Below are 22,715 nucleotides of genomic sequence, written 5' to 3'. Positions count from 1 at the left end.
GTATAAACTTGTAGTGGAACCCGTCCTTGTGGTTTTGTGATTTACTACATCTTTGTTCAACCACATGTGAGTAGGTGTGAAGGCAGTTGTGATAAAGTCAGGTCTGTGTTTTAGGAAGATTAATTTGACAACTGAGTAAGAATGGATTAGAGAGGGGAGAGATTTGAGTCAGGGAGACCAACCAGCAGGCTACTGAAATGGTCCAAGTATGACATTATGAGGGCCTATACCAAAGTCATTTCAGGATCAGAAGACAGAAAGGGGTGTATGTGAGAAATGTCACCAAGGTAAAATGCATAGGACTTCACCAATTAATATTGGGTATGGAGTGTGAGAGAGAGTAACGATACAGAGATGGCACTGATATTGTAAATCTGGGTGACTGGGGAGATGGTGGGACCCTTGACAGTAATCGGGAAGTTAGGAATAGAAGAGAGTTTAGGGACAGAAATCATGAGTTCAGGTTTGGAGATGTTGAGTTTAAGATGTTTATGGAGCCTCAAGTATAATATGTCTGAGAGTCATATGCAAAGAAAATGATTATTGAAACCATGGGAGATAATGAAACCATCATGGGAATAGTACGGAGGAAGAAAAGAAAAAGACTCAAGAGGGAGCCTTTGGGGACCCCCAAGGGTTGCCTGATGATCGTGGCATTGTTAGTGGGCATACCATAGATGAAGATCCATAGAGGTAGATAAAGAGAGAACCAGGAGAGAGCAGCATCATGAAAACATAGAGAGAAGAGAGTATAAAGAAAAAAGGATCATCAACAATGCCAAAGGCTACAGAGAGGTCAAGGTGGCTGAATGCTGAATAAAGGCCATTAGATTTGTCATTTAAGAGATTTTTTTAATAACTCTGGAGAGAACAGTTCCAGTTGAATGATTAGGTCAGAAGTCAGACTAAAAAGAGTTAAAGTAAGAGTAAAAGCCAGACTAAAAAGAGTTAAAGTAAAAGTAAAGGAAGTGGAAACCTGTTACAGATGACTTCTTCAAGGAGTTTAATCTCGAAGGGGAGAAGAATTATTGGAAGATGGCAAGCAGGGGTGGGATGTATCAAGTGACACTTTCTTGAGGATAGAGAAGACATACATGGGCATGTTTGTAGGCAGAGGAGAAGCAGCCAACTGGCTGGAAGCTGACAGGGACCAATGAATACTAGTAAGAGAGTAGGGGTGATAGAAGGGACAGTCTGTTGCAGAGGATGGAATAGAATGGGATCACTTGAGCATATAGAGTGTTTTGTGTTGGCAAGAAAAAGACCACCTGTTTGTGTGAAACAAAGGTAAAGGAAGAGGTAGCAGCAGAAGGCTTCTGAGTGATGGGAAATGAGAAACAGGGGAGAAGAGGAAGATTTCTGAAAATGGCCTCAATTTTTTCAGTGAAATATGAGGCAAAGTTCTCAACTGAGGGATGTGAGAAGAGAGGACTGTGGGGGGGTCTGAGGAAGGATGAAAAAGCTCAGAAAAGTTACCACATTTAGTGGGATAGTGAGTTAATAAAGGGGACATAAGAGCATTGCCTTGCTGTGATAAAGTCCAGGTTGAGATTGTGGTGGAACCTGCCAACATGGTTTTGTGATTTTCCACATCTTTGTGCAATAGCATAGGAGTAGGTGTCAAGATAATGAATGGTGAGAGTAATCCAAAGGTAGGAGTATTAAAAGGAAAAAACAGCAAAGGATAAGAGAGAAGAGGACATTGTAGGGTTGAAGTGGTTCACCAGGGCATCAGTACGGAGAATGGAAGAGAATATAGTCAATATAGGGCTGATGGCCTGAGAGAAAACTGAGGCCTCAAGGGAGTTTAGGTCACAGTGAGGATGAAGAACAAGTTTTGGAGTGGCAAGGTAGAGAGAGAGGTAGAATGACAAGAGACTATGATCAGATAAAGGAATTTCAGAATTCATGAACATGGATGTGGAAAATTTGTGAGCAATGGCAAGATCAAGAGTATGACTATCTCTGTGTGTAGTTTTGGTATGGTAGGGGAATAGGACATGGAAATGCATAAGTTGAAGAATTGAGAGGTAGGTTATTTAAGGGAGTATCTGTATGTATGTTGCAGTCCTATAGTAGGAGGGGAAGAGAAAAGGGCTGGGCCAGGCACTGAACTCACTAAAGAAGGAAGGAGTGTCCTGAAGGTCTGTAGACAACAGCTACTAGAATCTTGACTGGCTGGTAAATTTCCGTAATGAACCTAAGAGATCAATACCTTACTGAGTGCTGGTGGTACAGAGAGAGCTAAGAGGTAGCAATGGGGAGCAAAGAGTAGTCCACTTTCCCCACCACAATGAGGGAATCTGGATAAATGAATGAAAGTACAAAGAGCATTGTGAAGTGTGGCCAAGGAAGCTGTATTATCAGGTTATCATATATATGTTATCAGAGGGCAGTTCCAGTTGAATGATTAGGTCAGAAGCCAGACTAAAAAGACTTAAAGTAAGAAGAAAGGATGTGGAAACCGATTACAGATGATTTATCTCTGTGAGTGCAAGATGGAAGGAGTGAGAAAGGAAAAGGTTTAAGATGAAGTCCAGTTTGTTATCTATGGAGAAGGCCTTCCAGAGAACATGGTAAAAGGTGTGGGTAGCTTTAGTATAGTAGATTGGAGGTGAGAGTGGGAGATTGAGATTGAAGAAGATGGGAATAAAGGAGAGGTCAGTGTAGATATTGACTAGGGTCTGAATAATGGCAGCTGGTCACTCAGAATTGCTGTGATGGAGGGGTATGAAAGGCTGGGAATGAATCCAGGTTATGAGTTGACAAGAGTTCATCCTGAGGTAGAGCTATCCCAGGATTGAAAAGCGCAGGGTTGCTGCATGGAGAATGTCTGAGATGGGGCAAGGCAGGCCCAGAGGAGGTGTAAGTAGCTGCAGATGGTGGCAGAGCATGGAATGGTATTGCAGGCCCAGAACAAGATGGAAAGGCCCAGGCAAGGCAGACTTTGAGATTCAAGGTCAAGCTTTCCGAACTTGTGTGTATGTTTGGAGTTCTACTTTGACCTTGCTTACCCGCACTTGTCAGCAGTTCAAACTGTCTCCCAGAAAGGACATATCTCATTCATCTTAATTAGTATGCTTCTGGAGTCTGGGCTGCTAGCTTAGGCATCCACAGTGCAGATCACAACTTCCTGCTTCTCAGACTGTGGCTTGTAGCTGTTTATGGAAGTCAAAACAAAAATCATCTCTGGAGGGAAGCAGTAGGTATGAGGGAAGCCTAATTCAAAACAAGTTTAAACACTCTAGGGCACATAGCAAATATATGGATTTGTTTTTGTAGACTATTCTTGTTTCTTACAAGTTTTGTGTTTTTTCTTCATTTGTTTGAGGGGGAAGGGGATTAAAGTATTTAAAAATAATATTAAAAAATACTAAAGGTACCAAGATTAATATTTTGGGATCTGAGTTATTATTGGAAAATATTAATTATATAATACATATTCCATAAATATATAATATCAATTATAAAATATATAATTATATTTCACAAAATTTATTTGAAAAAATTTAAAATATTCAAAACTATAATGAATTTAGAGTGAAATAAACAGAACCAGGGAATTCAATACAATAACTATAACAATATTAATGTATTAATCACTAAAAGGAAATAACTCTGCAGACTATTGTGAAATGAATCATGGTCCTGGAAAATAGATAAGAAACATACTTCATTCCTATTGGTAAAGAGGTGGAAGTTTACAGAGACACAGTGTTGTGTATATTATCTGCACCTAATCATCGAGTTAGTCATTTTCCCCTAAATGCTTTTCTTTGTTACAAAGAAAGGAATATATCCAGAAATTACTGTGATGTAAATATAAAAGGACATCAGTAACAATCTTTAAAAAGTGTAAATAGAACTCTGAAACTAAAAATAAATAGATGCTTTAAAATATAAATAAATAAAAATAGTTTGAGAATCAAACACACTTTAAGGGAGTCTCATAATGGAGATGGAAAGGTATTTCTGGTATATATATTGATATAGTTACCTCTATATTTTAACTTTAAAGGATGGAGATGGAAAGGTATTTCTGGTATACATATTGATACAGTTACCTCTATATTTTAACTTTAAAGGACAAGAACTCCAGTTTACTCCTATCTGTTGGGGGGGGGGAGAGAAGAAGGGAAGGGAACAGGCATTTATAGGAGAGGTACAATGGAATAAAGGTGGAATGGACAGAACTTGAGCACTGATTAGATTTGGGGGCAGGGTTTGAGAGAGAATGAGGAGTCAAGGATGGCAGCTTGGTCATGAGCCTAGGTTATTGGAAGGATTGTATGCCTAACAGTAATTGGGAAGTTATGAAGGGAGGAGGATTTTGGGGGAAAGATGATGAGTTTAGTTATATACATGTTGAGTTTAAGATGGGATATTCCATTCAATAGGTCCAACAGGCATTTGGAGAAGTGAGCCTGGAGGTCAGCAGAAGGATTAGGGCTGGATAAGTAGATTTGAGATTTGTCAGCATGGAGATGATGACTGAATACATGGAAGCTTATGGGATTACCAAGTGAAATCTTATAATGGGGGAAAATGAGTAGACCCAAGAAAGGACCTTGTGGAACAGCCCTGGGAAAGAGGCAAAACCAGGATGAAGATCCAGCAAAAGAGATTAAGAAGATGATCATTAAGGTCCCTTCCCTGTCTCTGAAGGACCCTGTGCCTAAAAGTCCTAGAAACCTTCTCAGACCAGCCTTGCTCTCGTAACTGACTCCAAGCCATTGTCCAAGGCAGCAACCCTTTTAGAGAAAGGTCATCACCAGCACCAGCCACTAGCCAACAGCCACCGATGGACAGGTAGTTCCAAGAATACTGGAAATAGTGGTCCCAGCACTGCTTCCAGACTATCCTTATAACTGCTGACCAGAGGAGCAACCCTAGTAGGGATTCAACCTGGTAGCTACCTTTGCAAGTGCCCCTGCCTTCTCAACAGACTAAAGACTCAGAAAAATGTTCCTTCCATAATAGTCCCTGGCACCATCAAATGGTTCAACATCATAAATGAATGTGATTTTGTCAATGGAGATGAAACTTAAGAATTTCATTTTTATGAATCTACTGTCCTTGGCTCACTTCCAGTGAAACATGTTACTACAGGAGATCTTACCTGTCTGTCTTCTGAATTTTTTGATCTAAGGTACGATTCAGACTATGCCCATCTTTCCTCTCTTCTTTATCACACATGGGAATGGAATGATCATTTCCCCCAAGGACTCCATCATTTCCACCCCAAAAGCCAGTTCCTACCTGTTAGTGAGCATCTGATCCAGAATAAAATTTCCCCTTTTTGGTTCTTCCATCTTTTGAAGGATGAAATTATCATTACCTTTGGCAGATATCCAGACCCCCATCACTAATATATCTTGCCTCTGTACTGGATTTGTGATCTGTATCCCAAACTCTTCATCTATTTCTTCTTTCTGTTCATGTAGCCTATAGCATACTCCATCGTCAAAATTACTTGTGTTTTTTTTCCCTCCTTTGACCTTCACTTTTCATGCTTCTTCCTTCTGTTTCTGAATTTCCTCACATGAGGATATCTTCTTAAAATGCATTGCTAATCCATTGTACCTTTTCCTCCTCATCCTATTCCTTTTGAATAAGTATGTTCATTCAGAGTCATAGTCCAGTCCTAGGCTTCCTCCCACTAAGTTTCTGTGATACCAATGAGATAATCTTGTCCTCTTGCATGATGATCTCTTGTTCATCTAGTTTGTTGCTCTTCCTTTGGGCATTTGTATCTGGATATTTGGGTTTTATTGCTGCCTCCTTTCTTGAATTTTGGGAACTGTGAATTTCAAGGTTTATCAAATACTATTCATCTTCCATCTTCATTGCTGCTCTCTATAACATCTAATTTAGGGCATATGCATAAGAAATCTTATATTTTTCCCACCCTTTTTTAAAGCTTTAAATCCTTTTGATGAGATTTGCGAAACACCTTCCAACTGCATTCTTACCAGCCTTTGTTGTGTGTGCTCCATCTCTGACCAGTAATCTATCAATTCTGTGTTGTAAACCATGGTCCAGAAATCCAAATCCTATTCTAAGACACCACTTTCTTAGTAGCTGTTCACTTACTATCTGCATCACTTACCTTAAATGGGCACCAGTGAGGAAAACACCAACTGTGCCCCGATGGTCTCCCAAGACTTCACAATCTTGGCAATATGTAGATTCCTTTTGGAAGTGTAATTTGTGCCTATGTGAATCATTATAAGAATGTAATTGTCATGCATTTTGATAAGTTTTGGGGCAAGTTCCCAATTATTTCTGGAATATATATTTCATGAAGACAACAAAACTCTTTATTCTTACCGAGAATAGAAATGGTTTCCCCGGTAACCCTGAATCAAGAATTATCATCTATTACTAGTCTTCTTTCTTTGCTATGTATGTGTTTCTATTATATTATTAATGGGAGCACATGCAGCTTCTTCTTCAGAGAACCCAGTTCTCTTCTGAGGAAGAACCTCATCTATTTTTAAGATCTGATTGTACAGCTTTGCTTTGCTTTTCCTGTCCTTAGAAAGAACATATCTCCTCTCCTCAACCTCAGAACCCTTTCTTTCCCATTAAAATCTTACCTCTATTTTAGGAACTCGTCCTTTTCTCTAACAGCCTCCATTGTGGAGAGGTGTTGTTCATTAGTGCTTTCACTTTCCCCTCCAGGAGAGAGATCAGCATGCCCTTGGAATGCAAATAGCAGAAATACAAACATTGATTCAAGTCATTGTGTAATTACCCCTATTCTCCATAATGGTTGAGATGTTCAACCATATTTCTTGAAACAACTTGTGAATATTTATACCTCAACCCTAAATATCTAGTTAGAATTTTCTAAAGACAATGTCACTCAGTTTCTTTTCTTCATAGGCACAGACACCTATACTCCTTCCTTGTTGTACCTCTTATCTATTTCACCAATTTTCCCCACCCATCACTATCAATTTACTTGATCCTCTACCATTTACTTGATCCCACTTAACTTTTCTTAATTACTTTCCTCATCTTTCCAACTACCTTATCCTTATCTTTCTTGAGTCTACCTCCTTGGGTTCTATTCTCTAATTTTCTTGTCTTTGCTTACTTTACTCTTACTTGATGGTATTTTTGTTGTTTTGTTTTATCATCTCCTCCTTTTCCTCTTCCTTCTTTTTCCCTTCCTCCTCCTCTTCCTTCTCCTCCTCTATCTTCATTATCAATGGCAAAGCTTCTTATGATTTCCAGAGCTCAGTCTCTAGCTGAAGTGGTGATTAAAGACTTGTTTTCCCCAAGTTAACAGATAGATTTGTAACTTTGAAAGCTTATAATTTTTACTTTATCAGTTAATAATAACTCAGTATGCAAAGTGAGGGATGTTGTAGGAAAAAGTGAAAATATCGAATAAGAAGACCCTCAAATTTGCCAGAGGAAGTGATGAGTGTTTCTTATCATGTAGGATAACAATATGTATAACTACTTTTCTTTTTTTGCTTTTTGGAGGGCAACTGGGGTTAAGTGACTTGCCCAAAGTCACATGGCTAGTAAGTCAAGTGTCTGAGGTCACATTTGAACTCAGGTCCTCCTGACTCCCGGGCCACTGATCTATTCACTGCACCACCTAGCCACCCGCTGCTTCTACTCATTTTTATTCTTACTGTTTAAAAGAGTCTTATCAGTCAATGGTATGACTGTTCAGATCATTTTAATTTATCTTGACTGTGCATTTTAAAGCATTAAATAAGCTTCCATTTTACATGGGTGTGTTGTTAAAATAATATGATTAGTGTTTCCTAGAATGAATTTCAGTGAAGGGGGCTAGGAAACCTTTTTTCCCAGACTGGATCTGTCTCTTCACATAACTGAATCTAGCCTGCAGGTATCATTTATGACTGTAGCAGCAAAAAAAACAAAATGGTTTTAAATGTCTTTGATGATAATAATCCTAATATGCCACAAGATGGGGATAGTATCTTGTGAGAGTAGAAAGCTTTTTTCCCCCAAAAATGAATTGTGCTCTGTCTTACCTCATCTTCCCCCCCCCACACAATTAAGACATTGAAACTATTTATATTAATAAGAACAGCATTAATAATAGCTGGTTTTATTTCAGAGTTTTGCAACTTGCAAAAGATTTCCCATAAAAGCATTCACTATAAGCCAGGCACAGTGCCAGACTCTGGGGTTACAAGTACAAGCAAACAAGATGGTCCCTGCTCTCAAGAAGCTTATGCTCTAATGAAGGAAGACCATAGTTAAAGGAGAGGCAGAAAGGTAGAAGCAAAAAAACCAGGTGTAGTTGGGTCATGAATTGCAGAGGGCCAGGAAGTTAGTCAAAGTCCTGGATCCTTGAGGGATGAAGGGAAAATTCACTTATCAGAAAGAAGAGTAGTCCCAGGTGTGGGGTCCAAGTTTCTGCTAGGGAAGAAGTGGGGATGATGCCCAGTGAGCCAGGCAGCAGGGTCTGATGGAGGGAAAGTGAGGGAGAAACTTTGACCCAGGAAAGATGAAGTGAGTTTATCTAACACAGGTCTTTGGAGAAAGGCACCCTGGTACAATGGAAGAGACCATTACTTTGAAATGCTCTGGCTTCAGACCTCATTGCTGTGGAGGTAACCTGTGTGTCTTGGGACAAAGGGCTTAACCTTTCTGTTTCCTCATCACTAAAATGATGGGACCAGATTATTTGTCCTCCATGGTCTCCCCCCCCCAAAAAAATCTAAATTTAAATTTAGCTCTAAAACTAAGATGCTCTGATCTTAAGTATTATTAGCCCAAGTTTATAAATAAGCAAGCTGAAGTTGAAGTTTAGGTGACTTTCCCAAGTTCATGCAACTAGAAAGTGGCGGAATTGGTCTTCTGATCCTAATTAGGTCCAGTGCTTTTTTTCTTTTTTTTTTAAACTATATCACCCTGCCAACAGTTGGTGTAATTTCCATTGAAGATGAAGAAAAAAGAAGAATTTATACACACACACACACACACACACACACACATACAGTTCTTAGGGGCAGTGCTAGGGAGAAAAGAACAAAAATACAACCATGTGTATTTATATATATACATATATATATATATACATATATATATATATGCTTGCAAAACTTGGGAAGAAATTAAAATACTAATTTGAATAACACAGTCTGGCAATGTTTACTCATGTAAAAATCCACCTATAAGAGCTGTATTTGTAGATGAGGCTATGGTATAGTAAAAATGTGCTAAAGGGTCATAGGTGCTGAGTGCAAATTCCAGCTGGAATTAATACCTGTGTGACCTTGAGCATCAGTCTCAATTTCCTTATCTGTAAAATGAGGGAAATGAACAAAATTGCCTCTAAGGGCATTTCCTTCTCTAGATCTGTGATCCCAAGTTAAAGCATTGCCTCTGATGGGTTCACCAAACATTTAGGGTATATTTCCACAGATCTAAATGGTGTGAAAACTGTGGTATTTGAAAGTGATTGTTTTCCTATCTCATGGAAGGTAACCTTTGTGTCAGAGGTACCTGTGGCATGAAAAGCCTGGACTAACTTCTGGGAGTTTGTTTGCTTGACGCTACCCAGAAATCTGGGAAATATACCTACTGCACAGCCTAGCGCTTCCTCTCTTGCCGAGCTCAAATAGCATGAAATGGATAGTGCTAAGAATAGAGGATAGAATGTTAGGCCAATGGAATGCATTCTCAACAAAGGGAGGACGTGAAATGACATGCCCAGAACAATTGAAAATTAAATGCCCCTGTAACTAGAGAACATTTCAGGAGAGGGTATCCTAGAGATGGGAAGTACTGCTGGCCCTTCTAGCAAACATGCTTTTGCCTTAGAGTAGAAAGGCTTTGGAAGAACCCTTTACTACATAAGCATAATGTAGCTACCTGTCAGGACAAGGCTAGCTGTGAAGATCTGGGAAGCAGCCAGGTTATTTCCCATTAATGTATTTAAAGGCTTAAAGTTCATAATGATAGTACACCCTCTAGAGAAGAAGGATGGAATCCAGGTCTGGGCTTGCTGCTTTTATTTTCCCCAATCTTGCTTGCTACTCTTATTTTCCCCAATTTACCTGAAACGAATTCCCTGAAGCAAAACAAATAAATAAATAAATGAAATGTCAACTCTCTTATTTCACATGTTCCTAATCTCCCCAACCTTATAATTGTTGGTAAGGAGCTCTGAAGTTTTACTCTGTTCCCATCCAAGTTGCAAAAGAATAAGTTAGGAATCTCATATTATAGACACATTATTTTCCTACCCATAAAATATCTTCTACTGTAATATGGGACATAATTATTATGCAGAATCACCAATTTCTAGAACTACATCTTGGTATTTTTCTTTTTGCTATTCCTTTCTATGCTTTCTCAGTTTAATGAACTGATATTAATTAGGTTCACAAGACCATGAGATCTAGAACTGGAGAGCATACAGTTCAACTCCTTTCATTTTACAGATGAAAAAAATTGATGGTTAGAATGTTTAAGTGGCCTGCCCAGATCCCCATAGGGAATAAGGAACAGAGCCAGGATTTGAACTCAGGTTCCATGACTCCCACCTCTTGCTGCTGAGCCTCATGGCCTTCTGATTGGGCAGTTATGCAGTGTTGGAGAGAGCGCTAACCCTGACAAGAGAACAGATCCACGGAAGTAAGAAAGTATGTTAATTAAGTTTTCTGAGGGGAAAAAAGCAAAAGACCACTCTCCCTCTTCTATTTATCTGCACCAAGGTGGGCTTTCCCCCTATGGTCTCTTTCAAGAGACCGATGATGTGAAAAAATTTAAATATTCTTAGTTAGAGAATATTGGTTCAGATGCCCTTCCCTTGTTCCATTTAGTTTTGTCCCTCCTATCCCCTTTTCTAGACTCTCTTACCACCTTCTACATTGGATGAAGTAGAATGCAAACTAATGAAATTAAAGCTCCAGCAAGCAATCAGTCCACAGGAATTTATTAAGTGCTTATGACAAAATAGAGAATACAAACAAAAAGCAATGATAAGTCTCTGCATTCAAGGAGCTTCAAAGTATTCATCCCTTTTCTTCATGTTATTGACTCCCTTTTCTTCGCCTTAAGTACCTAGTGCTCAAAGCCTGATCTCTACCTATACCAGGGATTCTTTTTTTTTTTTTGCTTTTTGGAGGGGGAAGGCAGGGCAATTGGGGTTAAGTGACTTGCCCAAGGTCACAAGGCTAGTAAGTGTTAAGTGTCTGAGGCCAGATTTGAACTCAGGTCCTCCTGACTCCAGGGCTGGTGCTCTATTCATTGGGCCACCTAGCCGCCGCATATACCAGGGATTCTTAACCTTTTTTGATGCTTAGTGACACTGTTTTAAAATTCATAAGATAAAATATATGGGATTACACAGGAGACTGGTTGTAAGGAAATGCAATAAAAGTATTTTTTAAAAATCAGTTTCACAAATACTAATTTAACAACCCTTGGCCAATACTGGCACCCCCAAAATTTCTTTTAGATCTTTTCCACATACCCCCATTTCACTTATTAAAACTGTTCCCCTCAGTGAATTTCCTCATACCTCAAGTAGGTGCGAAGAAAGCTGACTAGCTAATTTTCACTAAGGTGTGAATGACCAACAGTCTCCTCCTAGTTAACACTATTAAGGTTAACAGATAACTGTTAATGTACATGATTTTCTATTTATTAAGAATTTTGAGCTAGTAAGTCAGATTTGTTTCATTTAAATCATGGAACATGGAGAAGTGTTGGAAAATAACAGGTTGGGAGGACCCTGGAAAAATGAACCATAGGATGAAGGTATGGGTTTGGAGGTATGATGCAAAAAACCTAGTGAAAGTCAGACCTTATAACCACAATCAAGAAAGGTGTCATTGGGTTCAGGGTATATCAATTATCTCTGCTTTGCAAATAAACTGAGAACTAAAGAAAAGATTTTAAAGTAGGAAGTAAGTAGGACTTTAATTCTAACTGTCAGACTGAGCCGAAATAATGCAAATCAGCTTCAGGGAGGGATGACATCTTCCATGCAGGGACCAGGGCTGTTAATGAGATTCAGCTCAATCACCTAGATCACCTGCAGGGTCTAATCATCTTTAGCATCTGGCTAGTTAGCCTGCTTCAGGCAAACCAAACAAGACAGGGTATATAGGTCGGGAATATGTTCCAGGACCCCAAGATGTGGAAAAATGGATTCCTTCAGGGAAAAGGAGAGCTTTGCAAAATCAAGACAGGATGACTTAGCAAGGGAATGAATCTAGAGATGGTAGAACCTAGTAGTCACCAAGTATTTGTGTGTATGTATTTATGTATGTGTGTGTCATGTGTTAAAACATCTACTCTTTTAGCACCACGCCCAGAAATAACTGGCCATGTAACCTAGAGCAAGTTAGTTAACCCCAATTGCTTTAAAAAAAAATAAAAAAAAACACCTACTCTTTGAAACTCCATAAATGAAGCTTCATTGTCCCATAATTGGCTGTGTCTGAAAGGCAAAGCTCACAACTCAGAAGAGAAAGAAGCCTCCCAGCTTCTTATGCCCCAAGCTGCATAATGAATTTAATTTCTCTTTCCAGTTCCGCCTAGTGGTGAAGACTGCCCTGAAGTTACTGCTGGTGTTTGTGGAGTACACTGAGTCAAATGCGCCCCTTTTAATTCAGGCTGTCTCCTCAGTTGATACAGAAAGAGGTAAGGTCTTTTCTATTGCTAAGCATTTGACTGAGAAACAACATCTTAATGAAAGAGACTTGACACAGTTTTTCAAGTTGCACATTTTTTTGATGGAGGGGTCAGGTATATTGCAGTCAACCGATCATCCCCTTTATGTGACTCAATAGAGACAAGCATTTAACTCTTCTTTTACAGTAAGGACACCAGGTAACTTTGAAGAAAGAGTTGTTCAGAGCTATGGTTCTCAGCTTGTGCCTCAGGTCTTCTGAGGTATGGGGGGAGGAGTTATTGAAAAGAACATTCAGATCCATGTGCCCATCAAATATTATCATTTCATTCTATATTTAGCTCCAACAGTATGATGACAGCTTCAATCATATAAGGATTGACCATTTTTCAGAACCCATTTTACTGATAACTTTTGTTTATATATCATTTTTATTTCTAAATATACTCCTGTCTCCCCCTTTTCAGTCCATCAAGCCAGACCTTATAACAAATTAAATAAAATTAGTAAAAAAATAAAATAAAAAGGCACTTCAGTAAAAGCAAGTAATATAACAATTGTGACTGAGCACACTGCAATATTTTTTAAAAGCCTTCCTTCTTTTTTTAATTTAAAATTTTAAGTTTATTTTTAGTTTGCAACATTCATATCCACAAGATTTTGAGTTACAAATTTTCTCCCCATTTTTCCCTACCCACCACCACCAAACAGTAATCCCATTGAATACCTCTTCCCTCAATCTGCTCTCTCCTATATCCTCCCCCATTCCCCTTCTGACTTTCCAGTAGGGCAAGATGGATCTCCATACCCCAGTGCCTGTATATCTTATTTCCCAGTTGCATGTAAAAAAACTTTTTTTTGACATTTGATTTTAAAACTTTGAATTCCAGATTCTTTCCCTTCTTCCTTCATCACCCGTCCTTACTGGGAAGATAAGCAATTCTTATTGTACATGTGTAGTTATGCAGAACATTTCCATAGTGGATATATTGTGAAAGACTGACTATATTTCCCTCCATCCCATCCTGCCCCCCACTTGATTTGTTTTCTACTTTGACCTTGTCCCTTTTCAAAAGTGTGTGCTTTTAACTACCCTCCCTCCAATCTGCCCTCCCTTCTATCATCCCCCCTCTTATCTCCTTCCCCTGCTACTTTCCTGAAGGGTAAGATACCCAATTTAGTGTGTATGTTATTCCCCCCTTAAGCCAACATCCCCTTTTGCCTTCCTGTTCTTCCCTTCCATTGTAACAGTTTTCCCTTGCCTCTTTTATATGAGATAATTTACCGTATTCTGTCTCTCCCTATCTCCTCTCATTATATTCCTCTCTCACCTCCTAATTTTATTTTTTAAAATACCATCCCTTCCTATTCAATTGATCCTGTGCCCTCTGTCTATGTATACCTGTACACATATATAGATACACTCACATATGTATTCATATACACATATATCCTCCTATATAGACATATATGTATGTATACATACATATATATATACACACACATTTCTATTCCCTTCAACTATTCTCATACTGAGAAAAGTTTCATAAGTTACAGTTATTGTTTTTTCCATGTAGGAATTTAAATAGTTCAACTTTGATAAGTTCCTTATGATTTCTTTTCCCTGGGTACCTTCCCATGATTCCCTTGCTTCTTATATCTGAATGTCAAATTTTCTATTCAACTCTGGTTTTTCATCAAGAATGCTTGAAAGTCCTCTATTTCATTGAATGACCATATTTTCCCCTGAAACATGATACTCACTTTTGCTGGGTAGGTGATTCTTGGTTTTATTCCCAGCTCCTTTGACCTCTGGAATATCATATTCCAAGCCCTGCAATCCCTCAATGTAGAAGCTGTTAGATCTTGTGTTATCCAGATTGTGTTTCCACAATATTCAAATTGTTTCTTCTTGGCTGCTTGTAATACTTTCTCCTTGATCTGGGAACTCTGGAACCTGGCTATAATATTCCTAGGAATTTTCTTTTTGGGATCTTTTTCAAGATGTGATCAGTGGATTCTTTCAATTTCTATTTTGCTCTCTGGTTCTAAAATATCAGAGCAATTTTTCTTGAGAATTTCTTGAAGGATGATTTCTAGGTTCTTTTCTTGATCATGGCTTTCAGGTAGTCCAATAATTTTAAAATTATCTCTCCTGGATCAATTTTCCAGGTCAGTGGTTTTTCCAATGAGATACTTCACACTTTTTTATTTGTTTGGATCTGTTTAATAGTACATTGATTTCTCATGAAGTCACTAGCTTCCATTTACTCCAATCTAATTCTGATGGAATAATTGTCTTTGGTGAGATTTTGAAATTCTTTTTCCATTAGACAAATTCAGCTTTTTAAGGCACTCTTCTCCTTATTGGATTATTGGGCCTCTTTTGACATTTGAGTTAGTCTATTTTTTAAGGTGTTATTTTCTTCACTCAGGTTGTTGACTCTCTTTTCATGATTTTCTTGCATCATTCTATTTCTCTTCCCAATTTTTCCTCCACTTCTCTTACTTGATTTTCAAAATCCTTCTTGAGCTCCTCCATGACCTATAACCAGTTCATGTGTTTCTTGGAAATTTTTGGTGTAGGAATTCTGACTTCGTTGTCTTCCTCCCATTCCATGCTTTGATCCTTTTTGTCCTCCAAAAAGGAGTCTAAGGTGTGATTGCTGTGCTTGCTTTGCTTCCTTTACTTGCTCATGTTGCCCCTCAATTACTTGACTTTTGAGCTTTTTACCACAGTAGAACTCTGCTTCCAGAGAGGAGAGCTTTGTCCCAAATTGCTGGGAGTTTTAAAGCTGCCAGAGCTATTAGTTGGGTGCTGTCTCTGCAGCCCCCACAGGCTCTGGCACCTGGTCATATACCCTAGGACCTCCACCCAAGACAGCTATGCATATCCAAGCAAGTTAAAGCAAGAGTGATTACCTTCTGAATGGTCACTTGGTCCCCCTACAATCTGCAGGCCAAGAGCTCTGAAGCAGCCATGCAGCAGCGGCAGGGCCCCTGTGCCTCCACCACTTCTTGCCCCAGGGGTAGGGGTGGACCTGCTCCTCTGTCCCCCCAACCCCCACTTCCAATGGAGTTCCACACTGACCTTTTACTTTGTCTTTGACATTTATGGGTGGATAATTCCAGAAACCACCACAGAAATCACCACTGCTGGTGATCCACTCTTCTGAAGTCTGCTCTAGCTGCTGCTGGTCTGAGCCACCCTGAAGCTAAAAGCCATGGGCTCATGCAGGGCTGGGCTTGACTCTCAGCACACTGTGATGGACCTTTCTTGTAGACCTGCCGGGCTGCCTTCAGTAGGAGATTTGTTTCTCTATGTTACTTTGTGGGTTCTGTAGCTCTGTAGTTTAGAGTCATATTTTATAGGTATTTGAAGTGGTTATGGGGGGAACTCATGGAGATTTTGTACTTCTATGCTACCATCTTGGCTTTGCCCCCCAAAAAACCCTTCCTTCTTGAAAAGTTTAAGAATCACCAGTCTAATGGCTAAAGAATCAGGGTTAGTGGAATAGGAAAGACTGAGGATGGCCAAAATCATGAGTCTAGATGGACTAATGGGATCAGGCAAAGGCCAAGGCTCTGAACATAGCTACAGAGCAAAAAGACTAGTAGTCAGTGAGAAGGATTGGTTCTTAACTGGGGTTGTAGAGGGAATAGGAGGCAACTAGGAAGAATTTGAGAACCACTTGGTTATAAGGTTAAAGGACCATTGACAGTAGAATAGTCTAGAGTGTCTAAAGGTTTGTAGGTTTTGCTAGGTTCTACAAAGTGCTTAGGGATTAGGGAAGTCTCTTGGATAGTTTCTTACTCAACCTTCAGTCCTTGGGATGAGTTCCCTTTAGGCAGAAAGTTCAGAGTTCAATTAAAATCTGAAGTTAGCTTTCCCTCTTGAAAGCTATTTCACTACATGTAGATTTATGGATAGTTAATCTAATAAATCTGAAATTGGGTGAAGTGATCTTTTCACTAGGAGTGCTACCACATGGCCTCTCAAAATGACCACCATGAGACAAGTACCAGAAGACCAGAAGAATATGAGAAGGACAACCCCTCTGGGACTTAACTAGGGCACAAGAGTAAATTCTGCTTCTTCTAGAACAGGGAATTTTTTTGTAAATAATTAAAAAAATATTTTTCCAATTCCATGTAAAGATAGTTTTCAACATTCATTTTTATAAGATTTTGAGTTCCAAAATTTCCCTTTCTCTCCCTTCCCTCCTTCCTCCCCAAGATGGCAAGCAATCTGATATAGGTTATAAATGTGCAATCATATTAAACCTATTTGCACATTAGTCATGTTGTAAAAGAAGAAACAGAATAAAAGGGAAAGAAACATGAAGAACAAACAGTCAAAAAATGAAAATAGCATGCTTCAATCTGCATTTATACACCATTGTTCTTTTTCTGGATGTGGATAGCACTTTCCATCATGAGTCTTTTGGAATTGTATTGAATCATTGTATTGCTGAGAAGAGCTAAGTCTGTCATTGTTGATCATTGTACAGTGTGGCTGTTACTGTGTCCAATGTTCTTCTGGTTCTGCTTTCTTCACTCAGCATCAATTCACGTCAGTCTTTTCAGGTTTTTTTCAAATCCAGCTGATTGAAATACAATTTATTTCTTATAGCACAATAGTATTCCATGACATTCATATACCCCAACTTGTTCAGCCATTGCCCAGTTGATGGGCATCTCCTCAATTTCCATTTCTTTGCTACCACAAAAAGAACTCATAAATATTTTTGTACATATAGGTTCTTTTCCCTTTTTTGATCTCTTTGGGATATAGAATTACAAGTGGTATTGCTGGAGCAAGGGGTATACACAGTTTTATAGCCCTTTGGGCATAATAAAACAGAATTTGAAACTGTCAGCAGGCCTTATGATTTTTGAGAAATACTACTAAAACCTTAGAAGTCAATGTAAGTGGGAGTCAGCTAGTTGATGCAGTGGATAGAGAATCCACCTTAAATGTTTACATGGACTGTTAGTGCCCCACCTGTGGTAGAACATTCTGAGCTCATATTGGTCTGGTCAGCCACATTCAGGCACAATATAACTTGACTTTAATATAATGATGTAATTTTGGTCCTCTTTGAGAACAAAAGACAACAACCAAACTAACCATCATCACCCAAGAACTGAGACTGAAATCTGTCTTCTTTTTTTTGCCTTGTCCATTTCATCTTTTTAATTTTATTTTTAATTTATGGAATAAAACAAGCAGTTCTATAATATAGTATAATAAAAAGGTGATTGCACATGAAACTGCAAATTCCTTCCAAATATATGATAAAGTTATCATGTAAATTTCTTTTTTCCCTTGTTTTCCTTCCCTCTCCTCCACCCTAGAGGTGGCTACCATTAGACAAAAATAGGTATATGTATAGTAAAATTATCACATATATACTTCTATTTATCACTTCTTTCTCTGGATGCAGATAGCATCTTTCTTCATATGTCCTTTATAGTTAATTCGGGTACTTGTAATAGTCAAAATAACTTATTTGCTCAGTCATTCTTAAAACAATATTGATGTTACTGTATACAGTGTTCTCTTGGTTCTGCTCATTTCATTCTTCATTAGACCCTTAGTCTTCTTAATCCAAGTTGGAGGCTCCAGTTGCTGTACCATATCTCTATGATTAACTTTGATCTTTTGCCTGTCTTCCAAATGCTTCCTAGGAGGGGAAGGTCTTTCAAGGCAAGATTCCTGCCCCCTTCCCTGGGGATTATTGACTTTGAGGGTTACTATCCTTGTAAATTTTCTGTATACTCAATCAATTGAGGCTCTGCTTTAACAAATATCAATAAAAATGACTTTTCCTTAATAGTGGAATATATTCACACATACACATTTATTTATTTATCTATGTATGTATTTACTTATTTTTTCTTATCCAAAATTATCAATATATAATGTTCTTGCTCTTCTAAGCTGCTTGAGAACCATAGGGAGGGGAAAAGTGAAAAAAAAAACAGTAAATTACATGATAACTTTATTATATATTCAAAAGGAATAAGTTGTATGTAATAGACTTGCAGTTTCATGTACAGTCATCTTTTTTATTTTACCATTTTATGAAAATTCTTATTTTATTTCACAAATTAAAAATAAAAAAAATTTAAAGAAGTAGGTGAAAGGATACACGAGACAGCATGTTGTGATGGACAAAGAATAGGATGGGAATTGGGGGACCTGGTTCCAATCCTAATACTGTCCTTTATTGTATTATTTGGGACAAGTTGATACAACATGGTACATGGAAATATCATTGGCTTTGGAGGCAGAGGACATGAGTTCAAAGTTCACCTCTGATACTACCTTGGGAAAATCCTATTTTCCCCATTTCTAAGATGAGACACCTGCTTGGAGCTCAGTTTCCTTATTTGTAAGATGAAGGGGTTGGACTGTTTAACCTCCAAGTTCCCTTCTAACTCTAGCTCTTGGCTCTTAGGAGTTCAAGATGTTGGCAGGATGACCTAGGAGAGCTGTCCTGGAGGCAGTTGGAAGTGTTGAACTGGAAACTGGGATGGTCCTAGTGTCATGCCTATAGAAGTGATGTTTCAAGTCAGCAAAATAATTAAACCCTCTGGAGAGATCACAGGGAGAGTACTGAAAAAATATTGACATGCCAAATGTGTTTATAAAAGATGGCACGCAAAATGCATCTATAAAATGTGGCTTCCAAAAGGAAAGAAGGCAGCATCAATGCTTTTCTTTTAAAGAAAAAAAAACAACAACAACCCACTAATCTTCGGTCATTTTGGACATTACATAGTCTCACATTAGAAGAAAAATGCTTAGAAAGGAATTGTAGGAATACAGGAATTGCCACACTGGATCCAACCCATGGTCCATTAAGTCAGGATTCCATTTCCAGCAGAGTCTTGGAAGGCCTAGTTGACTTTTGAAAGGTTAGTTGTTTCCCCAACTTTCTTTTAGTGGTTGTTTAGTAAACCGAATTGGAACCCATTTGCAATTCTCCCTACTGCTTAGGGTAATGACCACCATAAGTTCATTACTTTCTTTGTGAAGTAGAATTTCTTTTATTTGTCCTGAATTTACCACACTCAAGTTTCAGCCCAGTATTTTGTGATTTCATGAACAAATCTCTTCTTTCTACCCATTTTTTCAGTATTACCAGTTTTATGGATTTCTATCATATTCTTTCTCTGTTTTTGATTTCATACATTGAAGACCCTGATCATTTCAGTCTGTCCTCATATTGTAGACTCCCATCTATTCTAAGTGGTTTTTTTTCTGGACTTTTATTTTCTTTAAAAAAAAATTGGGGGGGACAGCTAGGTGGCATAATGGATAGAGCACTGACTCTGGAGTCAAGAGGACCTGAGTTCAAATCTGGTGTCAGATACTTGACACTTATTAGCTGTGTGACTCTGGGCAAGTCACTTAACCCCAATTGCCGCGGCCAAAAAAAGGGGGGATTAATCACATGATTTCCTTGATGTGAGGAATTCCCATGGTAGAAGCTTCTACCACAGATATGGGTCAGCATTCGGTCCAGGATTTATAGACATGAAAAATGACCCGGTCCACCATAAAGTCAAGTGGCTTGCCCATGGTCACATTGCCATTATGTGTCAGAGGTAGAATTTGAACCTGTGTCTTTCTTACTCTTATGGTTCTTATTACCCTAAGAGGTGATGTAGGCAAGAATTAGAAATGGATTCCAAATGAATTTGGAAAAAAAATGCTTAAATGACAGAGCCCTAAAGAGTTACTCAGAGAAATTGGGAAATGGCTAACCCCTACCCACTCTATTGCACTGCCTCTCATAGTTCCATTACATCTTTTTAAACATATATTTTATTATGAACTTAAGAAATAAAACAAGCATTTTTATAACTTAATAGAAAGGAAAAAATATAATTGCACATGAAACTGCTGATCTATTATGTTTAACTTTCTATTCATTTAAAATATATATTAAAGCTAAGTAACTTGTTTCCTTTTTTTTCCTCCCTCCTCCTTCTCCACCCCAGTCCTCAGACCCAAATATGTATATATGTGTAAAATCATTCTGTACGTACAGCTATTTACCAGTTCTTTTTCTGGATGCATATAGCTTCTTCCTTCATGTGTCCCTTTGTAGTTAATTTGGGAATTTATAATAATCAAGATGACTTAGTCACTCAAAGTTGCACTTAAAACAATATTGCTATTACTGTATACAGCATTCTCTTGGTTCTGCTCATTTTGCTCATTTGTTATTTTGTGCAAGTTCATACACATTTTTCTAAGAGCACTGAACTCATCATTTCTTAATTCATGGTAGTATTCCATCATGATCATATACTACAACTTATTCAGCCAAAGAATGCATGCAGCATTTGGAACTATGCCCAAAGAGCTATCAAGCTACATATACTCCTTGACCCAGCAATACCACTACTAGATGTGTACCCCAAAGAGATGAAAGAAAAAGGAAAAAGACCTATATGTACAAAAATATTTATAACAGCTCTATTTATGGTGGCAAAGAATTGGAAATTAAGGGGATACCCATCAATTGGGGAATGGATGCATAATTTGTGATACATGATTGTAATGAACTACTATTGCTATCAGAAATGACAAGAAGGATGACTTCAGAAAAATCTGGGAAGACTTATATGAACTTATGTAAAATGAAGTGAATAGAACCAGAAAACATTGGACACAGTAACAACAATATTTTAACAATGGCCAACTGTGAGTTAGTTGCTCTGTTCAACATAATAATCCACAATTCCAGAGCACTTATGATGAAAAATGGTATCCACCTTCAAAGAGAAAACTGATAAACTCTAAATGCAGATTGAAGCATATTTTTTCACTTTCTTTATTTTTCTTGTTTTTATTTTTAGATATGGCTAATATATTTAGCATGATTTCACATGTATAATAGATATTATGTTGCTTGCCTTCTTGATAGCTGAGGGCAGAACTATGGGGAGGGAGAGAATTTGGATCTCAGAATTTAAAGGTGAATGTTAAAATTAATAAATGTAATTTAAAAATTAAAAAAATTTTTCAAATGCTTTATTAACTTCTGATTTACATCATTCATTTCCGACAGATTTTGAGTTACAAATTTTCTCCCCGTTTTTCCCCTACCCACCACCTCAAAATAGCCGTCCCACAGGATATCCCCTCCTCCAATCTGCTGTCTCCCATATTTTCTCCCATACCCCTTTCGACTTTTCCAGTGGATCTTTATGCCCCAGTGCCTGTATGACTTATTTCCTAATTACATGTAAAATAGTATTAATAATAATATATATGAGAATATTTGATTTTAAAACTTTGAATTCCAGATTCATTCCCTTCCTCCCTTGTCACCCACCCTTACTGGGAAGATAAGCAGTTCAGTATAGGTTGTACATGTGTGACTAATGCAAAACAATAACATAGTAGATATATTGTAAAAGATTGACTATATTTCCCTCCCTCCTATTCCACCTCCCACTTGTTCTATTCTCTGCTTGGATCCTGTCCCTTTTCAAAAGTGGGTGCTTCCAACTTTCCTCACCCCCAGCCTGCTCTCCCTTCCATCATCCATCCCCCCTCTCATCCCCTTCCCCCCCTACTCTCCTAGAGGGTGAGATACCCTATTTAGTATGTATTTCATTCCCTCCTCAAGCCAAATTCAGTGGGAATAAGGTTGACCCATTCCCTTTTGCCTTCCTATTCTTCCCCTCCATTGTAACCATTTTCTCTTGCCTCTTCTATATGAGATAGTTTACCCCATTCTGTCTCTCCCCATCTCCTCTCATTATATTCCTCTCTCACCTCTTAATTTCACCTTTTAAGTATCATACATTCCTGTTAGATTGGTCCTGTGCCCTCTATCTATGTATACCTGTAAACATATATACACACATTCACATATGTATTCATATGCCCATATACCCTCATATATATATATATGTATATGTATATATTCCCTTTAAGTACTGAGAAAAGTTTCATCAGTTACAATTATTGTTTTTCCCTGTAGGAATGTTAATAGTTCAACTTCGATAAGTTCCTTATGATTTCTTTTCCCTGTTTAACTTCTCATGC

At 38.2% G+C, this 22,715-nt stretch overlaps 1 protein-coding gene across 7 annotated transcripts in view; it reads left to right on the top strand.

Annotated features, from left to right (window-relative positions):
* The window catches only part of FHOD3 (formin homology 2 domain containing 3), a 749,832-nt gene that overhangs the window by 473,712 nt on the left and 253,405 nt on the right, over positions 1-22,715 (top strand). For all 7 annotated transcript variants that reach the window (XM_069075779.1, XM_069075767.1, XM_069075758.1 and 4 more), the window contains exon 7: positions 12,540-12,651. In XM_069075779.1, the coding sequence (XP_068931880.1) occupies positions 12,540-12,651 (112 nt within the window). The remainder of the gene's footprint in view (positions 1-12,539; positions 12,652-22,715) is intronic.

This window comes from Petaurus breviceps, unplaced genomic scaffold (genome assembly GCF_028583685.1).
Source record: "Petaurus breviceps papuanus isolate PSGF00001 unplaced genomic scaffold, PetGlider_PUasm1.0 151, whole genome shotgun sequence".
Taxonomy (NCBI): domain Eukaryota; kingdom Metazoa; phylum Chordata; class Mammalia; order Diprotodontia; family Petauridae; genus Petaurus; species Petaurus breviceps.
The sequence above is the reverse complement of the archived record's forward strand: the minus strand, read 5'-3'. Positions and strand labels throughout refer to the sequence as shown.